The 26,367-nt window shown below is 46.9% G+C and overlaps 1 protein-coding gene across 1 annotated transcript; it reads left to right on the top strand.

Moving 5' to 3' along the window:
• The first annotated feature begins 18,265 nt into the window (after window positions 1-18,265).
• Window positions 18,266-25,338, top strand: LOC113426367 (solute carrier family 2, facilitated glucose transporter member 5-like). The gene is made up of 11 exons (XM_087944716.1): window positions 18,266-18,364; window positions 18,483-18,643; window positions 19,672-19,796; window positions 19,981-20,133; window positions 20,219-20,344; window positions 21,172-21,359; window positions 21,735-21,845; window positions 22,767-22,868; window positions 23,834-23,909; window positions 24,041-24,168; window positions 25,189-25,338. The coding sequence occupies exons 1-11, from the start codon at window positions 18,266-18,268 to the stop codon at window positions 25,336-25,338; spliced, it is 1,419 nt and encodes a 472-aa protein (XP_087800842.1).
• Window positions 25,339-26,367: the final 1,029 nt, after the last annotated feature.

The raw sequence follows: 26,367 nt of genomic DNA, 5'->3' as shown, positions 1-26,367 counted from the left end.
TCATGGTCTCTGGAAGTCAATTGGTGGAAACAAACGCGGTTGGTGACTTCCCTGAGCAATCTCGCGTAGGGTTTGCTTTTGCACAGTTCAAATTTGGAGTCTCTGTCCTTCCCCAAAGTGCTGAACGCTGGTTTGTAGCCAGGAACAGCATTTCTGGATCCACATCCAGACTCTTCCTGGGTTCCAGGGTAGCAGAGGCAGCTGTTACATTTTACAAAAGGGCAAAGTGTGATGGAGTGCGGCCTGGATTCCCAGGAGGGAGGAGCTGCCTTCCAGAGAAGCAAGAGACAACACAGTTGAGATAGTTAGTGTGAGAGAAATAAGGTGAGGATGGTTCCTCCTTAATAGTTCCCAGAGTCTAAGCTTTATGATGCTTTAGTGTGGCATGATTCTGTCTGCAGGAGATGAATCTACATAGAAGAATTGCAACAGGGGCTTTTAGAGCCTGACCCAAGTTCTATGTGTGCCTCTATCTACACATCTTTTGTCTTTGATTACAGGTTTTAATTTTTGCGGAGCAGAGCTATAAAACTTTAGGACTGTCCACCAAAGCTGTGAATCTCATCCCATTAGTAGGAAACTTGATCATCCAGCTGATGCTTCTGACAACCGTAAGCCACCGTGAATCCCCACTTGATTACTGGCTTGTTTGCATTATCTGCTGCCTCTGTCACCCCACCAACTTAGGATAATGTACCCCAAGCACTACAACCAGCAGGGAACAGTTCAAATTAGCAAAAACACGACAGGAAAAGCAAAGACCGGAATCATTTCAGCCTTGATGAAGAATTGTGGGCTCCTTTGTTTGATGATCCATTGGTTTGTGTTCTTGGCTGTCCTGAACCGTCAATTCTTTTTTCTAGATCTGCACCGTCGACTCCTTGGGGCGGAGATTTCTCCTTTTGAGTGGCTTCTTGATGTGTAGCCTTTCAAATATTGCCCTAGTCTTCACTTTTAAGGTAGGGTACCTTCTTGCTCTCTGCTCTGGGGCAATTTAAATGCCCCTCCTCCTTAACATCCCTGTGGTTTTTTTTTCACACATACAAATCTTCCCAGCCAGTCTGATGAATTTCCATCAATTTAATTCAGTTGGTCAATTTCACCAATCTGTCAATTTCATCCAGTTGCTCAATTGCACCAATCTGTCAATTTCACCTAGTTGCTCAATTGCACCAATTTGTCAATTTCACCCAGTTGGTCAGTTGCACCAGTCCATCAATTTCACCAATCCCTCAATTTCATCCAGTTGGTCAATTTCACCGATTCATCAATTTCATCCAGTCACTCCATTTCATAGAGTTCATACCAGTTTTCTATTGATGGGGGTTCCTAAACCCTGTGGATGATAGGAAGTTGGTGGAAGATGTAGAGTCAGGCAGGCCAGAAGGAATACTACTGTTTTGATGATCACCCCACAAGTGCTTCCTTCTTCCCCACAGATTGACACTCCTGCAGCAGCCTTCATCAGCATTATTTTGATTGCCCTTTTCTTTATGGGCCACATAACAGGACCAGGTTTGTGATTGGATGGGATACGGAACCTTCTCAGTGGGAGAAAAGCAGGGGTGGGATTCTACCAGTTCATACCTATTCGCTAGAACCGGTTGTTAACATTCTAAGCAGTTCGGAGAACTGGTTGTTAGAAGAAATTACTGGGCTAATCCTGTAAGGAAGGCAGGAAGGAAACATTCTGGTGTTGCTTACAGAAACTGCCTCTCCGTTAACCCTTATTACATTCTTGGCAGGACTAGACTTCCTGTCTCAGGAACGTCTCTGGAGTTTTTCCCCCTCCTTTGCTGGTACTTTGCTTGTGTGGAGTGACCATTCAAAGTTACAATGGCACTGAAAACAGTGACTTATGACCCTTTTTCACACTTACGACTGTTGCAGCATCCCCACAGTCATGAGAGGCCAGGCGAGGAGATGCGTGCCTCGATGTGAGTGATGTTGAGCTGGCCACACCCAGCCAATAACATGACCACCAAGCCACGGTCACCTAGTCACATGACCACCAAACCATGCCCACCAACTAAGCCACGCCCACAGAACTGGTTGTTAAAAAATTTGAATCCCACCCCTGGAGAAAAAAACAAAGGAAGATTGGTGGTGGTAGTGGTGTTTTTTTAAAAAAAATTACAAGACCTCCCCTCTTCTCTTCGTTCAGCTTCCATTCTTTTCCTAGTTATCGGTGAATTGTTCCTCCAGTCGTCCCGAGCATCTGCATATGTGCTTGCAGGATACATCAGTTGGGGAGCCAATTTTGCCTCGGCGATACTATTTCTTCTGACTAAAGTAAGGCAGCACATGGCCCTGTTCGCCTCTCCCACCCACCCCCTAGGCTGCTAAATAGCAAAGGTTGGACACTGCTGACCTAAGGGGCCTGTAATCCCTTTGGAAATTTAAAAAGTAAAGAAAATATATTACAGAAATATTATTTAAAAACTCCATGGCTTTTTTTTTTCCAATAAGGAGGTGACCATACAACAGAATTCTTTGTATCTCTGAGTTTGCTCTCAGTATTTTTTAATTTTTTGTTTCTGTCTCCAGTCCTACCTTGGGCCTTACTTCTTGCTCATTTACTGGCCTTTGATAGTCCTCACCTATATTTACATTTTCCGAGTAGTCCCGGAAACCTGTGGCAAGACGTTTCAAGAAATCCAGGAGAACGTGGCAGCCTGCACCTCCAAAAACTCTAGGAAAATAATGGCTGAATAGAAATGGGAAATGTTTTCAAAATTGACCTGGAATTTAAAAAATGAAATAAATCAGAATCTCTCTGCAAGCTGGATGGATTTATTTGTATTATTTTTAAGTGTACAATGCTACATAGTAGTTTGGCCCTCACCCCAAAAAAGATCGGGTTGTAAGCTTAACAGAGATGTGTAAGCAGAGATGTCGGGGGTGTCAGTCCTGCGAGGTAGGCCAAAGCTGAAAATATGGCACCAGAGCAAACAAAAAGTATAGTCACCATGTGCTTTACTGCTCAACTATATTACTGTAACAGGAAACAGGAAAGTCAATAAGAACAAAAGTGTCATGCCCCTGTTGGAATCTGATTCTGAGGGAGAGGTGGAACAGCTGATAGGGAGTGGCAGTGTGGCTCGATGGCTGTGGAGGAAACTGGGGAAGGGCACAGTCCGGCTGGGCATTCAAAGGAAGACCCAGGCCCACCCCCCTCTTCATCCTAGGGCAGGCAGGGAGGAATAGAGAAGGGAGCAATATGAGTTGCATGGTTTACGGGGGAGGAAAGGGCCCTGATCCCCTTCATTGTCTGCAGCTGGGAAGACTGTTTAAAAGGGCAAACTGCGCACGGCAAAGCTGCTGGAAGCAAAGCATGAAATTATTCTGGTTTGTCAAGTCTTATCTGAGTTCTGACTTCCTCCCAGGTGTGTGTGTTTTGTTATCTTTTGACGTCTTCAATCCCTTATCCTGCCCTGTCTTGTTAATTGCTGCAGTGTGGTTTGTGTTGGTTTTTATTTATAATTTATATGTACTTTGAGTTTGGATGGAATTTCTTCCCTTTAAAAACTGTTCTTGGGAGAGTTTTTTCTCCAGACGATGATAACTGGACATTGGGGGCCAAGTTGGAAGTATTAAAGAGACGTTACCTATTTTTGTGACTTTGTTGTTTTTGTGCCGCGCCCCTTTGGGTCGTCACAAAAAGCATAGAGCAGGGATGTCAAGCTCAAGGCCCAGGGTCCAGGTCTGGTCCACAGGGTGCTTAGATCTGGCCCACGGGACCTCCCTGGAAACAGCGAATTCCTTCCAACAATGAATTCCAACAATCTTTAAGGCTGCAGGCCCTGAGAATGGAGTTTCACCAGCCTAAATACCTCAGCACTTCCCAAAACGTCTCGGTGGTGCCAGATTGGGCACACATGGATGGACTGGGGGTGTGCGGGGGGTGGAGAGCTGAGGCAAGCAAGGGATTAGTATTGTATTGATATGTGGGAACTTCAGATTCTGCCTGACTCCACTGCAATCAGCATCTCTTAGTAAATGCAACTTTTCACTCCAATCAAATGGAGTCGATAGTTTCGCCTTCCTAGGAGATGAGACTGTGACAGGCCTGACAGTTATTTACCGATGAGCATACTGAATAAACAGGCATGGGACTACCCATCGAGACCCCGGGGCCTCATTTCAAACCCAGCTTATTAAAATAAACTATTTGCAGATTAGAAAAAAAAAGTGTCAACGCTCAAAAATTGCTGCAACACGGCGGCCTGAAGGAAGGACGAAAGCAAAGTTTTTTTGGGGGGAAAACCAACAACCTTCCTTCTCTAACACCATCCTGGCCCAAAGCAAAACATGTCACTCAAGCACAAGTTTATTGAAGAAGGCAGATAGGTCCCCCAAACGGAATTCTCCGTTCAAACTCGGTTCCTGTTTACAAAAAAAAAAAAAAAAAAGGCATTTAACTGGGTCAGTGAAATCCACAGGTAATGCTTTTCTGCACTGTGCAGTGTGTCTTTGTGTTTTCTATATGTTTATTATTTGTTTTGGCAACCGGAATACAATGCGGAACAGAAAAACTTACATCCAAGGTTTGCCTTAAGGCCGCTGGACTTCCCTATGGAATATAACTGATGTTACGTTCCCTATGGAAATGTATGCAAATCAGCATCTAACTGCCAACCGCTTCTCCCGGAATGTTCCCACCTCCTTTCCCTGATTGGCTCCATCTGCGCCCCCCCGGTGTTCGTTCGAAGCGAAATTCGGCTGAGCAAACGCAGTTTTGTCTCTTTTTCACGCCATGGGACACAAAAAAGCTCAGTGAGTTGACATTTATATTCCCATCCTTTTTTATTTCCAGCCTTAAATGCCACATCTGGAGACTGGCGTTCTCCAAACGAATTAAACACAGATCTCTCAAGCTGACGTTCGAAAGAAAAGACGGGGGAAAAGTTTCTTGTTTTTGTCTGACCCCCTTCCCTCTAATTTCCTCTTTTGAGAAATGCTGTCCATCGGCAGCAATGGAGCCTCCCTAATCCGCATCAGTCTACCTTTGAACGGGAGCCACCCAGGGAGCACAGGTTGCTGAGGCTCTCTGGCTGGTTTCAGGGGCAGCAACAGCTCTCAAATATGTTTGAAGAACGAACAAAGGGACAGAGTTTTTTTCTTGTTTCCTTTTTTTCTTTTGCTCGATCAGGGCTCCCATCTCCAGAAGGACAGATGGCAAAGGGGAATTGAAACCCAAAATCCGAAATTATGTGAGTTTGGCATTATCGGATAAGTTGGGGTGAGACTAAGATGGTGGTTCTCTTGATCGGTTATTGTTTTAGCCTTCAGCCCAAGGCAGGGCGTAATTTGGGGCTCACCCCAAAATGACACAATTAAAAATTATTTCCAAGGGAGGTTTTCTGTTACTCCGGAATATATTTTTAAGGCAGCAACCTCGATGTGTCCATGAAGCCCACAAGTCAAACATGATATAAAACCAGTGGTGGGATATAAAAATGTTTATTACCAGTTCTGTGGGTGTGGCTGGGTGGGTATGGCAGGGGAAGGATACTGCAAAATCCCCATTCCCTCCCCACCCCGCTAACCTGCTTTCCAGCTCCGTTCTCCTGTGCAGGGCAACAAAAGACCCTGCTTTCCAGCTCCGTTCTCCTGTGCAGGGCAACCCAAGAAGACCCAGCCGATCAACTGGGACTCAATGGGAGGCAGAGAAGAGATGGGGTTGGCGGGGCCAGTCAGAGGCGGGATTGGCCGGTTCTCCGAATGACTCAACATTTTGGCTACCGGTTCTCCAGAACTGGTCAGAACCGGCTGAATACCACCTCTGTATAAAACCACTTTACCTTTTTGAAAAAGAAGAAACATGGCTTACACAATTCCAGTAACCATTGTTTGTTTTCCTTCGCTTGAAGCTGACCACCGCATTGATTATTCCGATGTTGGTTTCGTATCTCGGACATTTTCAGTATGGCTACAGTCTCTTTCTGGTGCATCACCCAGCTTCGGTAAGTCTCGCCAAGTAAACCAGAGTTTGTCTGGCATGGGGAGCCCCCCCGACTGTCTGCTTAGTAATCCTGTTCGAATATTTTGGGTGAACCTGGGTAGCGTGGCACCCCGGCTGAGGTTTTTTTATTTTATTAAGCATATAACATGCAAAGGGGGAAAAACCCCAAAGTGATAGGAAAATGGGAAAAGGAAAGAGAGAGGACGAAAAAAGAAGGAATAAGAGGGCGGCAGCGGAGGAAGTACCATCAAATACAAAATACAATCACAGCCTCAATTTTTTACGGCTGCAACTTAAGTACTGTGTCATAAATGTGTGGGTATGTGGGTATGTGCATAATGGTTATCTTTTGAAAGCTAAATAGAATGGAATTTCATTTTAATGTATGCTGATTAATGTACATTTAAAGTGGCAATAAAGTATTCTATTCTATTCTATTCTATTCTATTCTACTCTCTCTACTCTACTACTCTTACCCTACCACCTTACCTGTTCTATTCTATTCTATTCTATTCTATTCTATTCTATTCTATTCTATTCTATTCTATTCCATTCCATTCCATTCCATTCCATTCCATTCCATTCCATTCCATTCCATTCTATTTCTTATTCTATTCTATTCCTATTCTACTCTACTCCACTCTATTCTATTTCCTATCCTATCCTATCCTACTATCCTATCCTATCCTATCCTATCCTATCCTATCCTATCCTATCCTATCCACCAGCTCTATAGCAAATAAAACTAGTTTAATCAGTAAAACCCAATGTTTTCTTTCTTTCTTTTTTCTTTCTTTCTTTCTTTCTTTCTTTCTTTCTTTCTTTCTTTCTTTCTTTCTTTCTTTCTTTCTTTCTTTCTTTCTTCTCTTTCTCTCCTCTCTCTTCTCTCTCTCTCTCTCTCTCTCCCTCCCTCCCTCCCTCCTCCTCTCTCTCTTTCTTCTCGAGCACAAAGTCCAAGATCGGTTTCCAACTAGAAACGAAACTGGATGTCTTCTTCTTCTTTTTTTTTTTCCTGATGAAAATTGTCAAGTTTTCCCTCTCTTCCTTTTTATCCGTTCATTCTTCTATCCCGGGCATTGAGGGATTTTTTTCAGCTGGTGTTTTGCAAAGGAGAATGTGTCTCCCTATCGAAAGGGAAATGTGCTGGGGTGTGCCAAGGAGTTGGTGGGCACAAAAGGTGCGATTTCCCCCAGGTTCCTGTCCTGTTTGCCCACACAATATCCCCAGCGCACACGCACGTAATCCAAGAGCAGCATCTCTGCTTGACTAACAAGGCCATCCCTGTGTGCTGTGTTAAATTTGATTTTTTTTCACTGTAGCTGTTCTGCGATGCAGTCTTTTAAGCATTTCTTGTGTTACCCTCACATCTTAAATTTAATTTCTGGCTGACCCAAAAAATCGGAAATCTCTTCTTTGCTTCCTCACCTCGCTCAATTTTCCCTTTTTCTTCCCTTAAGCTTCTTGTCTCCAACTTGACAAGGGAGGAAGTGAAGAGCTTGAGATATTTCTGGTTCATCTTATCGCCCGCGGTCGTATTCTTCCCAATAGGAGGGGTGACTGGCATTGTGTTGTTCAAAGTCCTGGTGGACAAATACGGAAGGTAACAGAAGTGGCAAAACGATTCGGGCAGAACGATGCATACAATTTCTCCATACCATAGAGCGAAGCAAATGTTAACGCTAGGATCTCCTGGTGGTCTCTTTTCCAGGCGTTACCCTATACTGTACAGGTAGTTCTCAAATTATGCCCACAATTGAGCCCCAAATTTCTGTCGTTCAGCGAGATGGTTGTTCAGTGAATTTTGCTCCATTTTACAATGTTTCTTGCCGCGATTGTTCCGGTGCTGCTTGTAACTTCGAACGTTCAGTAAACAAACTGTTGTAAAGTTGAACACTATCGGCATTTTTCTTTTAAACTAGGTGGCTAATACCTTTTCGCCCCTGCCTTCTCCCCTTCCCTGCATCTTCCTTTGGCAGAAAGAGTCTCTTGCTGTTGAATAACATCTTGACTTTCTTCGCCTCGGTTTTTCTCTGCATATCCAATAGCATCCATCTCTTCAAATTCACCCTGTTTGCCAATTTCATAATTGGAATATCTTCAGGTGAGTTGATCTCCGAGGAGTTTGGGGCTGATCTTCCTCTGGGAAGGAAGTCTCCGGGGTTGGTTTGTTGATATTTGCCATGACAATTTGGGGGCGCTTGAAGAGACCAGCCGCTTTCTTGGAGATCTGGCTCTTCAGCGGTGTGGCTAATAGTAGACCTGTTCTGACCCAGCTCCCCGAACAGACAAACCCTCTGTAGTTAAATAAGTGATTCCTTTAATTAGGAGCACCAGCAACTCCTGCCGCACCTATTCATCTCTGCCCCTTGCCTTTTATCCCCAGAGCTGGGAGGGGGGTGTTCCCTGGCAGCAGTGGCTCTTCCGTCCCAAGGGCCAGCCCATAGATTTCCACCGCTCTCCTCTCCTCTGCCTTCTGCACTTCCGCAGTCGGGCACTGGATCCAGCTGTTCCTCTTATTCCTCATCAGCCCCCTCCAGAACTGGGGGGCTGTGGACTCTCCATCTGAGGGCTGACGGATGGCCCAGGCTCCACCATTCTGCCAGTTCTTCCCCCTCAAAGCTCTCAGCTTGTTGCTGATTCTGATTCCTACACCTCCTCGGATTCGGCTGCTGGAGGGGCCGGCGGCTGACCCCTCATCTCTGTTCAATGTCCTTGTTCGACTTAGGGATCTTTTCCTGCTGTGTCCCCCTGTATCTCTTGGAGGTCTCTCCCACTCCCATAAGAGGATTCATGACTACAACTTCAGCCTTCTTCTTCAGCCTCGGTGTTTTGTTAGGCCATACGCTAGGACTTCCGCAGATTTGGGGGAACAAAGAAGGTACGTGTATGGATCGAATCGTCATCGCAACAATAGCTCCCTCGAAGCAGCCCGTCAATCCTGGCCCCACCAGCACCCTTCTGCCCAAAGCAGCATGTCATAAAAGGAAAAACAGAGGGGCAGGAAAAGGAAGGGGAAAAAAAATAAATCAGGCATAGATTCTAAAAAACAGCAGAATGTAGAAGAGGCTGAGCCCGAGGGAGGAATCAAATACGTCATAAGTCACGAGTCCTTGCACATCCACAAAAGATCTAAGTCCAGCCCACCTTGAATGCCTCTCTTATTGCCTACGCATTTCCCTTGACCGTTAGTTGGTCAGATTCTTGTAGACAGCTTAAGCTTGCAATAATCCTGTCTGAATCTCCTGATTTCTCCAGCGCTTGAAGTTGTCCATCCAAAATGCCTTTTTTTTCTCCCCCTTCCTTCACAGGTTTCCCGCTCATGGCTATTGTACTCGGTGTCATTGCTACCATTTGCATTTTGCTCCTCATTAATTGTCCGGAAAGTCCTCGGTTTATTTTTATCCAGAAGAAGAACGAAACCAAGGCAAGAGAAGGTAAAGAGACCTAAAGGCCTCCTAGCTGGATTGCAAGTGTGAACTCCCGGTTGGATCGCAAAGAGCGGATGATCTTTCCCTGTTGTTGCACGATGCAAATTTACTCTTTGTCTCTGAGCCCATGTGAACGGTCTTCCCTCTTTCCAACCAGTTTTAAGAAGCTTGAGGGTCCAAGAGGACGTGGGGAACGAGATCCAGGAACTCCGGGAAGAAGAACTCTACGAAGTCCTGGCCAACGAGAAAAAGATGACACTCTGGAAATTTTTACGTGTTCCGAAATTCCGGTGGTCCATAGTCACCGTCGTCGTGTTGATGGCCGGAAGTCAACTTTCCGGCATCAATGGGGTAGGGGGGGAAAAAAGCATTTCAAATCCTTATTGGAAACCCCCCCCCAAACCAAATACAATATGGATCCCAGGGTTTGTTTCACGTGGGAATAATGTCATCTCCTCCCTTTGTCGAGTTCCTTTCTCTTTTAAGGGCGGTGGATAGAACCCCCAAATCTCCTTCTTTCTCTTTTCCCTCCCTCCAAAAAATTGTTTTCCAGTGTCTGTCAGGATTCCAGCAGTTGCCCTAATTAAATCATGAGCCTCCAGCCAAAGCTTCCAAAACTTCAAAGGATTTATTAGGAGCGAACATGTCAGCATGATCTGTATGAAGCCGATTCTGAGACACGTAATATACTATCACCTATGACTCTGTTCCCCCACCCCCACCCCTCTGGGTGTATCATCATTCATATTCTCCAACAAAACACGTCCATAGCCAAGAGTCACCAATCATATTCTCCAATTAGGAATTTGCACAGCTTAGTTACAATCTTTGCAAGATAAGAACGGAATGCACTTTCAGCTTTCAAACTGCTGCACTGCTCTTTCAAATTTCTCCCCTCCCTTTTGTTCATGGCAGCTCCAAAACATGCACAGAAATGTTTTATGAGTTGACGGTGTCATCTTCATCACAACCTCTGTTTTTCATCTGGACACAGATGTTCTTTTACACCGAGAAAGTCTACATATCGATGGCGTTACCCAGGTCTGTCTCAGATAACATTTCTTCAGGCATCCACATCGTCAACATCATCATCGTGGCCATTGCGGTAAGTGGCTCACTTTGCCACCCGACTTCATGGCAAAAACTTCAGGGCAAAACCTCAGGGTTTTGTCCCATCTCCTCGCCTCCCCCTTAAAAATAAAATAAAATAAATCCAAACGTTTTGGTCTCCAAGCGAGTCTGAAGAAGAGGAAATAAGGGTGCCAGGGAGCCTCTTAATTTATTATTGAGCGGAGTTGGGTTAGTTGGGTCAGGGTTCCAAAGAACAGACCCAATGCAATCAAAATCCCACGGCCAAGGTGCTCCCTAGAGTCCAAATGTATTAGGCATGTCATGTTGGCACATCTGGTGAAAATCCAACTCTGAGGATCTGAAGGGACTGTGGAGGTTTTAACGTCTAATCTCTGTTTCCATCCATGGCTTCTTAAATTGCCTTCTGGAAAATAGTTTGACCCTCCTTGTCTTTGTAGGAACCATCACTCCGACTCCTTTTCACTAAATGAGACATACCCAGTTCCCGCAACCGTTCTTCATATGTTTTAGCCTCCAGTCCCCTAATCCTCTTCGTTGCTCTTCTCGGCACTCTTTCTAGAGTCTCAACACCTTTTTTTGTTTATAATACGGTGACCAAAAACTGGATGCAGTGTTCCAATTTTGGAATTGCTAAGCACACGACATAGAAGCATAGGGTTGGAAGGGATCTTGGAGGTCTTCTAATCCAACCCCTTCCCCATGGCGAGGGATCCTGTACCATTCTGGACAAAATCCAAGGGTCCTTTAAAATATATGTATATTGCAAGACCTGACATTTTTCTAGTGGCAGCAGATCTTGAACTTGATCCCTTGGAAGAAATAAAGAACGGAGAACTCTGGGTTTTTTTTTTTTTTGGTTTGGTGTGGAGGCCTTGGGGAAAACTCACCACAGGGTGCTGGGAGCCAGCCAGCCCCCTCAGAGTCTAGGGCTCTGATCCCTGTTGCCTTGCCCTTGATATCCCCCTCTCACCATATCTCTGTACCAGTGGTGGGATTCAAATTTTTTTTACCATGGGTTCTGTGGGAATGGCTTGGTGGGCATGGTGTGACTTGGTGGGCATGGCAGGGGAAGGTTACTGCAAAATCCCCCTTCCCTCCCCACCCCACTAACCTGCTTTCCAGCTCCGTTCTCCTGTGCAGGGCAACCCAAGGAGACCCAGCCGATCAGCTGGGACTCAGTGGGAGGCAGAGAATAAATGTGGTTGGTGGGGCCAGTCAGAGGTGGTACTTGTCGGTTCTCAGGGGTGGGATTCAAATTTTTTAACAACCAGTTCTGTGGGAGTGGCTTAGTTGGTGGGCGTGGCTTGGTGGTCATGTGACTGGCTGGGCATTGCCAACTCGATATCACTCACATCGAGGCACGCATCTCCTCGCCTGGCCTCTCATGACTGTGGGGATGCTGCAACAGTCGTAAGTGTGAAAAAGAGTCATAAGTCACTTTTTTCAGTGCCGTTGTAACTTTGAATGGTCACTCCACACAAGCAAAGTACCAGCAAAGGAAGGGGGAAAAAAGTTCCTGAGACAGGAAGTCTAGTCCTGCCAAGAATGTAATAAGGGTTAAGGGAGAGGCAGTTTCTGTAAGCAACCCCAGAATGTTTCCTTCCTGCCTTCCTTACAGGATTAGCCCAGTAATTTCTTCTAACAACCGGTTCTCCGAACTGCTTAGAATGTTAACAACCGGTTCTAGCGAATAGGTGCGAACTGGTAGAATCCCACCCCTGCCGGTTTTCTGAATGACTCAAAATTTCCGCTACCGGTTTTCCAGAACTGGTCAGAACCGGCTGAATACCCACCTCTGCTCTGTCCCCTCATTTTTTTCCCCCCTAGATCAATTTGGTTGAGGCGTGGGGCCGGCGCGTTCCTCTAATCATGGGTTTTATGATCTGTAGCATGACCTGCATCCTTTTAACCTTCACACTGGAATTCCAGGTTTGACAGCTCCCCTCCTTCCCGCAAGGAATTCCCCCTTGCTATTCTTCCTGACCCCACCCACCCCACCCCAATTTTATCCTTGTTGGGGGGGCGCGCAGCCGGTGGGAGCACCTGAAGCTTAGAGAAAGCTGGGTGCCAGCGTAGGAGGAAGGGGGTCTCCTTCCCAAAGCTATCTGGCTCCCCTTCTCGCTTTCTTTCCACAGGAGCAGAACTATGTAATGGCTTTCCTAAGCCTGGTTTTAATTATTATCTTTTTAATTGGACATATGCTAGGACCAGGTAGGTGAGCAGGCTGAACCACGCCAAACTTTTGCTAGCAACCCCAGGCAGCCCTGGGATCTGCAGGAAATGAACAAGACTTGGTCTACAAGGGGCAGACACATCAAGCTGGAAGAGACTTGGGAGGTCTAGTCTAACCCCCTGGCAGGAGGCCTTATACCCGCCCTGGTCAAGCCCTTTCTTTCCTTCCTTCCTTCCTTCCTTCCTTCCTTCCTTCCTTCCTTCCTTCCTTCCTTCCTTCCTTCCTTCCTTCCTTCCTTCCTTCCTTCCTTCCTTCCCTTCCCTCCCTCTCCTCCCTCCCTCCCTCCCTCCCTTCCCCAGGTCCGATCCGTTTGGTCGCTCTGGGAGAGCTTTTCCTGCAGTCGACCCGCGCCACAGCCTTCACCGTTGGATACTCTGTCCTGTGGTTCACTCGGTTTGTCTCTGGCCTGATCCTGATCCAGCTGGAGGTGAGTTCTCGCACAAACAGGAGTTGGGTGGGTTGCCCCTTTACAAGATCCTCGGGTGGCCTTTGGGCCCCTCCGCTGTCCAAAATATCCCGTGGGGGTGTGTGTCTTCCGAGTCACGATTCTGGGTCGCAATCCCCACGCGGTGCACACGACACCGGTTGGAGGGCTTAGATACAAACCAGGTTTACCCAGGGGTGGGATCAAAAATCTCAACAGCCAGTTCTTTGCTTGGTTGCTGGTTGGGTCTGGCTGTGGTGGGCATGGCCTATTGGAACTTCCGGGTGGGCCATTGTTTGCTTTCCCCAGAGTCTGGGGGCTTCCCTCGGGCCTCTAGGAGAGCGAAAACAGCCTCCCCCCATGCTCCAGAGGCCCTCTGGCCGCCGGAAACAGGCCTGCAAGCTTCCAAAAGGGCTGTTTTTCACCCTACCAGAGCTTCTGGTGGACCCTGCACTTACCTGCATCCAAACTGGGCTGCCTGGAAGGGGTGGAGTGGGTTGGGTGGGGCCAGCCGGTTGGTTCAACTCCCGGTTTGGCAAACCGGATGTCAATTTAACATCCGGTTCGCTCAAACCGGTCCAAACCGGCTGAATCCCACTCCCGGGTTTACCCCGGAGGGTGGTTGTGTGTGCTGGAAATTGTAGAGGAGACAGACCAGATGTGAGGGACACTCTCAGGCGGGGATTGATATTGATCCGAGAAGATTCGTTCGATTGGCGGATCTGCTATCGAGCCGAGTTTTTTTTTTTTTAAAAAAAACATCGATGCGAGCAGGAGTTGAATTTCAGCCCGGACAACGGGAAGCGAGTTTTTGAAATCTTGTCAAGTTAGAAAAAACTCTCATGTCTTTTTGCTCCCTTCCTAGTTACTCCTGGGCCCCTACTCTCTGCTGGTCTACTGGCCCTTCTGCGTGGCCACCTTCATTTATCTTTTCAAGATGCTTCCCGAAACGAGGGGCAAAACCTTTGTGGAGATCCAACTGGCCGTAAGAGAAAACAAGTGAAACCAAAGTCCGCACTGAATCGATTTAAAAGAAATGATGGCTGGTTTATAAACAGCGGCCTGCGGGATGCCTCATGGCGGCCTTTCCGTGTGTGTCACCTGATGTTCCTTTATTTTTTTTTGGGAGTGGGGGGGGGGAAGATAAATTACTCGTAGAAGGTCTGCTTTTCCCTCTGGATCTCAGTTCTTCCGTTCCATCGGGATATGCAAACCAAGAATTTGGCACGACGTATTTCCTTCTGCAGATTTTTCTGGGATAACCCGCTAAGAACTCAAATAGATCTCTGTGGAAGATCAGTCGCCCGTGCATCGGGATGTGCCTTGGGCACTTTCACAAAATGGCTACCGAGGTGGGACGTGGCTGGGAGGAGAGCCACGCGTGTCTGTGCAACCGTCCCTGAATTTCACGACCCAAATCTTTCTTTGGAGCCTCACTTTGCAGCCCTCAGTACCGCTAGCAATAAAAGATATATTGGAGGGCATTTTCTGTTCCTTTCAGTTTTTCTTTTTTATTAATTTTTTTTTTAAAGAAGCTACAGTCACAAAAGTTGTGGAGGATGTTGCTGTGGAAGGAAACAAAAGGTCTCCAAACAACACACATAAGTCAGGAGTAATACTGAGGACATGCAAGGAAGGAGGGAGGAGGAGGAGGGAGGAAGAAAACTAACAGACAAGGCACTTATCATTGTGGCCAGCTAGGAGGAGAGCCACTGATGCATATGGGTAGTCCTCGACTTACAACACTTCATTTAGTGACTGTTCAAAGCAGAGGTGGTATTCAGGAGGCTCTGACCAGTTCTGGAGAACCGGTAGCGGAAATTTTGAGTCGTTTGGAGAACCAGCCAATATCACCTTTGACTGGCCCCACCAACCCCATCTTTTCTCTGCCTCCCATTGAATGCCAGCTGATTGGTTGGGTTTTCTTTGGTTGCCCGGAAAACGGAAAACAGAGCTGGAAAGCAGGTTAGTGGGGTGGGAAGGGAATGGGGATTTTGCAGTAACCTTCCCCTGCCACGCCCACCAAGCTACGCCCACAGTACCGGTAGTAAAAAAAAATAAATTGAATCTTACTACTAACTTCAAAGTTACAACAGCATTGGAAAAAAATGTGACGTATGACTGTTTTTCACCTTTGCAACATGCCCGTGATGTGATCAAAATTCAGATGCTTGGCAACTGACTCCTATTTATGACCGTAGCTGTGTCCCAAGGTCAGCTGATCCCCTTTTGCGACCTTCCCACAAACCAAGTCAAGAGGAAAGCCAGATTCACTTAACAACCCTGTTCCTAACTTAAACCACCAGAGTGCTTCTATCATGCCCTTGTTAGACTCTGAGGGAGAGGAAGAACAGCCAGCAGGGAGTAGAAGTGTGGCTCTGAAGGTTGTGGAGGAGGCTGGGGAAGGGCAGAGGCCGGCTGGGCAGTCAGAGGAGGACCTAGGCCCATCCCCTCTCCATCCTAAGAGACGGAGGGAGGAACGGAGGAGGAAACAACTTGGCTTATGAGAGAGGAAGCGGCCATGATCCCCCTCATTGGTTGCAGCTGGGGAAAATAGTATATAAGAGAGACGGTTAAAACACAGTGTTGCCAGAAGCAAAGCGTGTTTTATTTTGGGCTGAAGTTATCTTGGTTGGCGTCCTTCCAACAGACTGTGCCTTGTTATCTCCTTGAATTTCGTAATTACTTAACCTGGTCCGTTGTGGAAATTCCTTCACTGTAGTTTGTTTTGGTTTTTTATTTCACCTCTATCTGCTCATTAAGTTCAGACTGTATTGCTTTCTTTTGAAGACTATTTTTGAATAAGTTTTATCTCCATCTGAGAATTATTGAACAGTGGGGCCAAGTTGGAGGCATTAAAGGACATTTATTTACATTTTGGATTTTGTTACACTTGTGTTACACTCCGGGTCACCACAGCTTTGCTTAGCAACTGTGGCAAGGAAAGTCGCAAATGGGGCAAAACTCACAACCGATGTCTCACTTAGAGACCAAATTTTGGGCTCAATTGGGGTCGTAACTCGAGGACTACCCGTAATTGTTTCCTCAGAATGCCCGAGCCCTTCTCACACATACACACACGATAAATACATTAATTGACTCCCCTTATGCTCCCCTTCACCCACAATTTCCCATTTTTGGGGATTTTCCCCTTTTTATGGCTGCAACGCCACAGGAGGGAAGTGTGTTTTGCATTTATGGGTACCTGAATTCTTTATTGCAATATTAACATTAACCATGGGATAAATATTGTTGAAAACAATTTTAATTAATAACTGTACGTCTTAAAAAAGGCCAAATGAGATCACACGAGGGTGAGTGTTTTTTTACACTCATACCTCTTCTCCAGCATAGGATCACTTTACTGAAATATTGATATTACTACCGTAATAACGTTCATAATGATCAAAATAGCGTGAATAACAAATGGGTCCCTGAGAAAAAGAATTAACTCCTTTGACGGCTGCAACTCCCTAAATGGCCACGGGATGGCGGCGTTTTCTGCCATTGCAATCTTAAATTTTGAAAAGCCCAGTTTAACTCTGTTTGACGTGGTTTCATTTGGTTCCCCGGGTCTGTTCGTGTTGTTCAGAACTGAGGCTTCTTACTGAAATATTAGTGTTCATAATAACGTGAATACTGAGGAAAATAACGTGCAAATAACGTGCAAAATAACGTGAATAACGTGCAAAACCCTTTGAGAAAAAGAATAAATCCTTTGGCGGCTGCAACGCCGAAAATGGCCACGAGATGGCGGCCTTTTAGGTCTCCACCGTCTGCTCTGAACGGCCCATTGAAACCCAGTTTAACGATCGTTAACTCGGTTTCCAAGCTCATCCCCACGGTTAAATCTTGCGATCCTGGTTACTTTCTCAAGTAGCTCCCTTCCTCTTTCCTGGTTTTGATGCACAGGGGAGAGCCAGGTTAGAAACAAAACAAACCCCCAAGCTGAATTACAATTTAAGGTCATCCTAGTACATATTTGATCGTGGCCAAAACAATCTTGGGAAGAAATGAGGCTTTTTCAAGCCCCCCCCCAAGTCCTGCTGGCTCCGATGCCCATAATCCCCCACCTGAGCATCAACTGGGGGGAGGGCAATGGCAGTTGGGAGGCCAAATCCTAAGGGAGCCCTTTAGGGGAAAACAACCTTCCGTGTTAATCTTGCACTTGGAATGTCCGTTACTGGAAATTACTGGACACTCCTTGACTTTGTAGTGGCTGATTGGGGATGCTGGAAATTGCAGCCCCCCCAAAAATCACCTGCTTTGGAGGGTGGGGTTCCCCAAGACCCTCTGAGGAGTTTGAAAACTTAACCAACGTTTTCCCCATTTAGTTTTTTTTTGAGCTTGCACCTGATTTAGAGCGATGGAGCCAACAACTGCAGAAGAGAATATTGCAGTTTTGGGACAGGTGAGCCTAAGGATTTGGGCAAAGGGGTTGGTCTCTCCCGGGAGGGGGGTGGTGTTTAAATGTGGTCCCATAAACCTAAGGTGAGGGGTTTCGACAGCTGAGCACGCAGCGAAGAAGAATCTTTGTAAATCGAGATGCTCTCGGTTTCTGTTGAGTCTTCTCCAGACTTGGCGAAGATGGCACCAAGCGTGGTTGGCCCTGCCTTGCATTCCCTTTCCCGCAGATCCTTGATCCTTCCCTCAAGGTCTTTTCTATAATTTTTTTGGGGGGGTTACTTCTCTTTCATTGATGCTTCTATCTCCTTCTCCAGCTTCTCCTCCTCTTCCTCCTCCTCCTCCATTTTCTCTTGCAGCTCCTCCTCCGCCATCTTCCCTCGCTGCCACCGCCTCCGTTTCTCCTTCTCCATCTCTTCCTCCTCCATTTTCTTCTCCATGTCCTCCTCCTCCTCCTCCTCCTCCTCCTCCTCCTGGTCTTCATCCTGGTCTTCCTCCTGGTCCTCTTCCTGGTCGTCGTCCTCCTCTTCCTCCTCTCCTCCTTCTAACCCTCCTCCCCCCTCCCCGTCCTCCTCCATTTTGTCCCCCATCTCGGAGAATGGTGAGTACCACCCAGCCTGGCAAGGGAGACCAACAGGCCTCACCTGGGAAGGGAGGCCAGAAGTCTTAAAAACTGACACACACACACACCCAATGCCCTCCCTTCCTTCCCTCGCCAGATGCTGACCAGGCCCCTTGTCCTGGTGACCCTAATATCTGCCTTTGGCTCCTCGGTCCAGTACGGTTACAACGCCTTTGTCATCTTTTACCCAGCCAAGGTAAGCCCCGTCTCTTGTCCCAAGGGATGGATGGATGAATGGATAGATTGATAGATATTTTAAAGGAAGGAGACCACCACCCACCCCTCAGCTGGTGTCATTCTGCTTCTCCTCTTAGTACATCCAAAACTTTTACAACGAGACGTATCGGTTCAGGAACGTGATCAGCATCGACCACAGCTTGCTGAAGTTCCAGTGGGGTCTCACCGTTGCCTTTTTCCCATTTGGGGGTTTCTGCGGGACCCTCCTAGCTGGACCTCTGGTGGACAGCATTGGCAGGTACTCCCTCCCTCCCACATCTGACTTCTTCCTTCCTCCCTTTTATCCTCCCTCCCTCCCTCGTCTCTTCTTCCTTCCTTCCTTCCTTCCTTTTATCCTTCCTCCCTTGTCTCTTCTTCCTATCTTCCTTCCTTTTATCCTTCCTTCCTCCCTCGTCTCTCCTCCCTCCCTCCCTCCATTTTATCCTTCCCTCCCTCTCTCTTTCTCTCCATTTATTCCTTCCATTCTCCCTCCTTCCCTCCATTTTATCCTTCCCTCCCTCACTACTTCTCTCCATTTCTTCCTCCCTCCCTCCATTTTATCCTTCCCTCCCTATTTCTTTCCATTTATTCCTTCCTTTCTTCCTTCTTCCCTCCATTTTATCCTTCCCTCCCTCTCTACTTCTCTCCATTTCTTCCTCCCTCCATTTTATCCTTCCCTCCCTCTCTACTTCTCTCCATTCCTCCCTTCCTCCCTCCATTTTATCCTTCCCTCCCTCTCTATTTCTCTCCATTTCTTCCTTCCTTTCTCCCTCCTTCCCTCCATTTTATCCTTCCCTCCCTCTCTATTTCTCTCCATTTCTCCCTCCTTCCCTCCATTTTATCCTTCCCTCCCTCTCTACTTCTCTCCATTTCTTCCTCCCTCCCTCCATTTTATCCTTCCCTCCCTATTTCTCTCCATTTATTCCTTCCTTTCTCCCTCCTTCCCTCCATTTTATCCTTCCCTCCCTCTCTACTTCTCTCTCCATTTCTTCCTCCCTCCCTCCATTTTATCCTTCCTCCCTATTTCTCTCCATTTATTCCTTCCTTTCTCCCTCCTTCCCTCCATTTTATCCTCCCCTCCCTCTCTATTTCTCTCCATTTCTCCCTCCCTCCCTCCATTTTATCCTTCCCTCCCTCTCTACTTCTCTCCATTTCTTCCTCCCTCCCTCCATTTTATCCTTCCCTCCCTATTTCTCTCCATTTATTCTTTCCTTTCTCCCTCCTTCCCTCCATTTTATCCTTCCCCCTTTCCTTCCCCTCTTTTTTCTTGTCCCTTTTGTTTTCCAGGAAAGCAACGCTTCTGGTTAATAACCTTCTGGCCATAATCGCGGCTGCCTTGGTCATCGCCACCAAACCGAGACACGCCCACGAACTTCTGATATGTTCACGCTTCTTGGTGGGAGTCTGCGCCGGTGAGCGACAGTGCAGGCGTGGCGGGGGTGTGTGTGGAAACCCCCCTCCCCCAAAGTTCTCTTCAGCTGCCCTCGCTCTCCCAGCCCCACCCAAGGTCTCTCTGTCCCCACAGCAAAGCCCAGAGTCTCCTTCGACGGCCACGTCAAAATGGTGAGGGGGTCCTTCTCTTGCTTCCCCAAACAGGGATTGCTTTCAGCGTGGTCCCCTTGTACCTGGCCGAGATCGCCCCCCAAAATCTGCGTGGGGCGCTCTGCACAGTGGCCGACCTTTCGATCACCTTTGGCAGTCTGTTGGCAGAAGCCATTGGCTTCCGCGAAGTCCTTGGGACCGAAGAAGGTAAGGGAGAAAGGAAACCTATCTTAAATTGGGGCGATTCTGGCCTGGGAGAGTCAGCGATCCTGAGCTACTACATCTTCTTCAGGTTGGCCCGTCTTGTTAAGCCTTACTGGCATCCCGGCGTTGCTCCAATTACTGTTCCTCCCGTTTTTCCCCGAGAGTCCTCGTTTTCTCCTGATTCAGAAGAAGGAGGAAGAAAAAGCCAGACAGGGTAATGATGAATTGATGGATGGATGGATTGGCTGATTGATTATTGATTGGGTCAAGTTCTTCTCAAACCCAGTTTTGACTTTCCTGAGGCTTCCTGAGACCGTAATTAAGCACAGGTTTAGTCCAAATGCCTCTTGTTTTATTTCAATGTTCATTCCCAGCCAGTAATGAGTCCCAAACAGTCCCCCGAGATAAGCACCCACCTTTCTCTCCTTTGAATTGCTGCCAACAACTAAAGTGCCAAATTCACTGTAACAAGCCAAAACGAAGTACAAAGTCCACACAGACCTTCAAGGTTGAATCCAAACAGAGGGAACGACTTTGCTTCCTGCAAAGGTTTCTCTACCTTTGCACCTCCTTTATACCTGATGGGAGGGGCAATCACCTCCCAGCCTTACTCCCGAGTTGCCCCTTTTGTCTCAGCTGCTCTTGCCTTCTAGCAGCTCTGCGCATACGCGCCCTGGGAACAGGCTCCCCTTGTTCCTCTGCCTTGCTGCTGCCAGACTCCAGAGGCTCCGGAGTCAGCACTCCACTCTCAGATGCTCCTGGCCCCATCTCTGCATCGAACTCAGGACCCTCATCCAAGTCCTCCCCAGACTCCCAGACTGGTCCCCTTTCTCCCCCACTGAAAGGTTCTATGTGCCAGCTCTGGCATGTGTGCCCTAGGTTCACCATCATGGCTCCAGAGGGTGGTGTTTCCTTGTCCTCCTCTCTCAATGAATTCTGGGCCTCCTCCTCCTCCTCCTCCTCCTCCTCCTCCTCCTCCTCCTCCTCCTCCTCCTCCTCCTCCTCCTCCTCCTCCTCCTCCTCCTCCTCCTCCTCTTGTAGCTTTGAAGAAGTTGAGGTGCTCGGACGACGTGGAGCAAGAGATGGAACAAATCCAGCAAGAGGAACTGGCGGACAGGAAGGAAAAAGATATGGACGTGATGAAAATCCTGTATTATCCCGGCCTTCGGTGGCACGTGGTGTCTATCGCAGTCCTGATGGCGGGCCAGCAGCTCTCTGGGATCAACGCGGTACGGAAACCTTCTGGAGCACTTCCCACCCGCTTTATCTGGAGCACGGACCTCATGTTCCTCAGGACCACCTGAGGTGGTAGGTCCTGGAAAGAGCAGTCTTCAGATCCATTGTTGATCCAACCTTGACAAAAGTTGGCCGGGTGTGGATTTCAACTCCCAGAATCCCCCAGCCAGCCCAGCCATGAGGAATTCTGGGAGTTGAAGGCCATCCCCTCTTCCCGTTTGCCACGGTTGAGAAAAACCGATCCAAAGACTCCTCTACCGGGGACCCTCCGCCTCACATGGTCCAATCTCAGGAGACCAGAGGCCCGGTCTGCCTCTTGCAAGTCGGTGAAGGAGCGGGATGAAGTATGGGCTTTGTTGTCCTTCCAGGTCCACTATTACGCGAAGCGGATCTACTTGTCCTCGGGGGTCAGCGATACGATAGTGTGGTACATCAGCATGGCGTTATCTCTCTTCTTGATGGTCATCACAACACTAGTGGTAAGAGGCTGGGAGTGGGGGCAACCTCCTCCTCCAAGCTTTTAATGGGTCCAGATTTGAAGGCCTTTTTTTGGGGGGGGGGGAAATAATCAGATTAAGGAGAAAGACATGAAATTGATAAGTGGCTTCTCTAACTGTCACGGAGAGCATCTTCCTCTACATTTTAGCATCTTCCTCTACATTTTAGCATCTTTCTCTACATTTCTGGACTTCGGTTTTGCTGAGAACAAATGAAAAATGGACTGGATTATACTATTTTAAAAGGGATATATATGGGAAGAAGGGAATTTGGGATGTTTGTGAAAATATAGGTAATCCTCGAATAATAACCAGCACTGACCCCAACATTTCTGTTGCTAAGTCGTTCAGTGAGTTTTGTTCCGTGTTACGACTTTCCTTGCCACCGTCATTAAGTGTAATTCCTTAATCCTGTGGTTGTTAAGGGAATCAAAAGTACACATATAGACTGGGTGAAACCAGGCTTAATAACAATCGCTGTGAGAGGGATCTTGGAGTCTTAGTGGACGATCAATTAAATATGAGCCAACAGTGTGCGTCGGCAGCCAAAAAAAGCCAACGCAATCCTTAAACTGCCCTTAACAGAGGGTGTCCATCAAGATCAAGGGAGGTACTAATACCACTCTATAAAGCCTTAGTAAGACCACCACACCTAGAGTACTGCATCCAATATCCAGTAAATCAATGACTGGACTTCTGTTTGGCGGGAAGGGGTTGAACAAATCCCATTATTGTCATTATCCAGCGGCTGAAAATTATTATTGAGGAGAAATTCATTCACAACAAATCGAAGCACCCTTCCTGATGCTGTCGTAACTCCCAAATCGTTGTTAAGCAATTGGTCGTAACTTGAAGGAACTTGCCTCTATGCAGCCCATTTTTAAAAAAAAATAATTTCTCTAGATCTGCATCATTGAAACCTCGGGACGAAGGATTCTCCTGCTTACCGGCTTTGGCGTCTGCATAATTGCTGGCCTTTTTCTGTCCATGTCTCTGCAGCTTCAGGTGAGTCATTTCTCTAAAGCCCTATTTTTTCTTTTTTATAAGGCAACCTTAAAATACCCTTATTTTCATTTTTCCATGCAATCTTTAAACAAAAACCTCATTTTTATTTTTTAAGGCAACCTTAAAAACACCCTTATTTTTATTTTTAAGGCAACCTTAAAAAAAACCTTATTTTTATTTTTTAAGGCAACCTTAAAAAAACCCTTATTTTTATTTTCTAAGGCAACCTTAAAAAAACCTTATTTTTATTTTTTAAAACAACCTTAAAAAATCTTATTTTTTATTTTTTAAAACAACCTTAAAAAACCTTATTTTTATTTTTTTTAAGGCAACCTTAAAAAACTCTTATTTTTATTTTTAAAGGAGATTTTTTGGGGGAAAGCCGAGACATTTTCCTTCCTGGCTTGATGCCTGAAAAAGCGACATCTAAGTAGCCCTTGAGTTAAGACCCCAACTAAGCCCCAACATTTATGTCGCTAAGCGAAACATTCCATTAAGTGAATTCACCAACGTCCTTGCCACGATTGTTAAGGGAACCGTTGCATTTGTCAGCTTAGTAACACGGTCGTTAACTGAACCTCGTCAGAAGGTCGTAAAAAGGGATCGCGTGACACCCGCCCGGGGACACGGCCACTGTCATAAATACAAGTCCATTGCCACAAGCGTCCGAATTGGGATCACGCGGCCCCAGGGTGGCGGCAGCGGTCACAAGTGTGAAAAACGGCCGAAAAGTCAATGTCATCGTAACTCTGAATGGTCACTAAACGAAACTGTTGTAAGTCGACTGCGTGTATTTTTGTCGATTATGCTCCCCCGGGGGGGAAATTTGCCTGAATATTTTTTTTTCATTTATTTAAATGCGTTGGCCACGGAAATTTTAATGCTAGGAATGTAGAGCAGGGAGAGTTTTTAAAGAGATGCATGTCCTGATTTTGTGTGTGTGTGTGTTCCCCCCCCTCCGGCAGAAAAATATCCCCACCATGGCATATCTGAGTGTGTCATTCCACACCATCTTCCTCATCGGACAAGCTACCGGTCCCAGTAAGTATCTCGGCACCGGACCGTTGCAAATGCAAAGGGGGGCGCATGTTTTGAACTTGCGTCCTCTATGAAATATGTATATATATAATTGGGCAGATCAGCCGTTGAAACGTGCTGTCTTTTGCACCCAGATCCGGTTCCCAGCGTGCTGGTAGCTGAGTATTTCCTCCAGACCTGTCGGTCCACGGCTTTCGTGGTCGCCGGAAGCATCCACTGGATTTGCAAATTTCTCATTATTGTAACATATCTCCACATGGGAGTGAGTCCTTTTTTAATATATATATATATAGCCTCATTGTCTCTGGGCTTTTCTCTGGTTTCCTGTAGCCACGCCCATGTTCAGTTCTGACCCCGCCCACTGTTTGAGGCCTTCCCATTCTGGGTACCATCCTTCCTCTTTGACTTAGCCCCACCCATCCTTGGTTCTAGCCCCACCCACTTTGACATAGCCCCACCCATTTTGGGTACCAGCCCTCCTGTTTGATCTAGCCCCACCTATCCTCAGTCCTAGCCCCACCCATTCTGGTCCTAGCCCCACCCTTCCTCGGTCCTATCCACACCCACTTAGACCAGCCCCACCCATTATGGCCCATCCCTCCTGTTTGGCCTAGCCCCACCCATCCTCAGTCATAGCCCCACCTTTCCTTGGTTGTAGCCCCACCCACTTTGATAGCCCCACCTACTGGGTACCATCCTTCCTGTTGACTTAGTCCCACTCATCCTCAGTCTTAGCCCCACCCACTTTTGACTTGGCCCCACCCACCCTCCCTCTTACCCTCACCCGCTCCTTGATTGGGCCCCACCCATTCCCGATCCCTTCTCCACCCACTTTGACGTAACCCCGCCCATTCTGGCTAACACTCCACCCAGCCCTCGATGGCCCGCCGCCCACCACGAATCCCAGCTCCGCCTACTCGGCCTACAGCAGCCCCCACCCATTCTCACTCTAGACCCAACCCACTCTTCCGACTAGCCCCACCCTTTCCGTGCAGCTCCCAACGACCTTGTCTTCAAGAGGGAGCACAAGCCGTCATAGAAAATGAAAATGAATGGGTTCCTGGCCCAGATGTTGAAAGAATGGGCCTCCCTCTTCAGTTCCACCAAAAACCTTCTGCAGAAGGTGCAGCCTGCTCCTGGATCACTCCAGGGTTAAAGCCCCTGGTCCCCGGTTCAAACTCTGGGTGGAGGAGGAGAGGCTGGATTCTTCCCTTATGGTGGTTCAGAAGATACACCTCCATTAGGATGGATTCCCCAACCATGACTTCCTTTCTCTCCCTAGGTCGAACTGGAAGCCTACAGCTTTCTCTTCTTCTGGCCGTTCAACATCGCCACCATTTTGTACATAGCCAAGATGATCCCCGAGACCAAGGGCAGGAGTTTCCTGGAGATCAGGAGAGTCCTGTCTCGCCACCTGGCCCCAGGGTCTTAAAATGGTGGACGTGGGACCTTCTCTGTGGACCTTCTGGGCTGCCTTCGGTCAAGGGAAGATGGACTTGCGAGATCTCCTCTTAGTTTGTGGGGGCAGGCGGTGCCCCCATCTCCTCTTCCAGCCCCCCCCCCCCCAGACGTTGAACTGTGGAGGTGGTTTGGCTTCTCACCCAGTTGAGGAGCACCAAGAATTTGGAGGATCCTTGGTGGCTGGAAGAATCGGATCTTTTCTGGTGACCTTTTACGGAGGGACGGGACGATTTGGAAAGACCTTGCTCCTCTGACTCTCAAAACAGGATCTTTGAGACGTTCAAAACATATTCCGGAGTTGTTTTATTTTTGCAATTTTTTTTCTGGAACTTCCTTCATTCTCGTTTTAACTCCTGTATTTAAAACCTTCTTGGTTCGAAGGTTGAGATGACCCAAACTCCCTCTGCGGTTTGTTTGCTTTAAAATATTATTATTTTTTTCTTTTTTTAAAAAAAATAATACATTTATTTATCACCTTGCAACATTGTATGTTCTTTTGTCATTCTCCCGTGGTCTTTTATTCATTTGCGGGGGGAAATTAGGTGTCGGGGGAAATCAAGAGTGAAGGGAAGTGGCAGTGAAATTTTGGATTTAGAAGTTGGAGTCCGAAGGCAGAACTGGCAGGGCTTAGAAAACAGAAGAAATCACACTTTAATTTATTTACCTGTATTAAATATAGTTTTTTTGTTTTTTTTGTATTTTTTTTAAAAAAATTTAATAACAAACATAAACATAAAACAACAAATAATTTGCACAGTGTGTCTGTCGGTTGGTATATATTTCTTGTGCATAATGTCTATAGTTTTTTCCTCTTATATTTAAGTTTACATTCAAATTATATCAATCAACTTTCCATGTCATGTTATATTATTATTAAACCATCATTAGACTTTAATTTCAAATCCGCCTTCTCCTTTTAGAGCAAATGTCAGTTCTTACTGATTCTAATTCATATTATAATCCATTCCATAATAATCAGGTATAACATATTATTACTACT

This window comes from Notechis scutatus, chromosome 16 (assembly GCF_049901735.1).
Source record: "Notechis scutatus isolate UNSWTSFEM ecotype Mainland chromosome 16, rNotScu1.2, whole genome shotgun sequence".
NCBI lineage: Eukaryota > Metazoa > Chordata > Lepidosauria > Squamata > Elapidae > Notechis > Notechis scutatus.
This window is presented reverse-complemented; position numbering and strand designations above follow the sequence as displayed.

Excerpts from the sequence above, each read along its gene's own strand:
- LOC113426367 (XM_087944716.1), top strand. The coding sequence starts at position 18,266 with ATGCTGACCAGGCCCCTTGTCCTGGTGACCCTAATATCTGCCTTTGGC. Across the intron at positions 18,365-18,482 it reads TCATCTTTTACCCAGCCAAG|TACATCCAAAACTTTTACAA; the intron begins GTAAGCCCCGTC and ends TTCTCCTCTTAG. Across the intron at positions 23,910-24,040 it reads CGGACAAGCTACCGGTCCCA|ATCCGGTTCCCAGCGTGCTG; the intron begins GTAAGTATCTCG and ends TTTTGCACCCAG.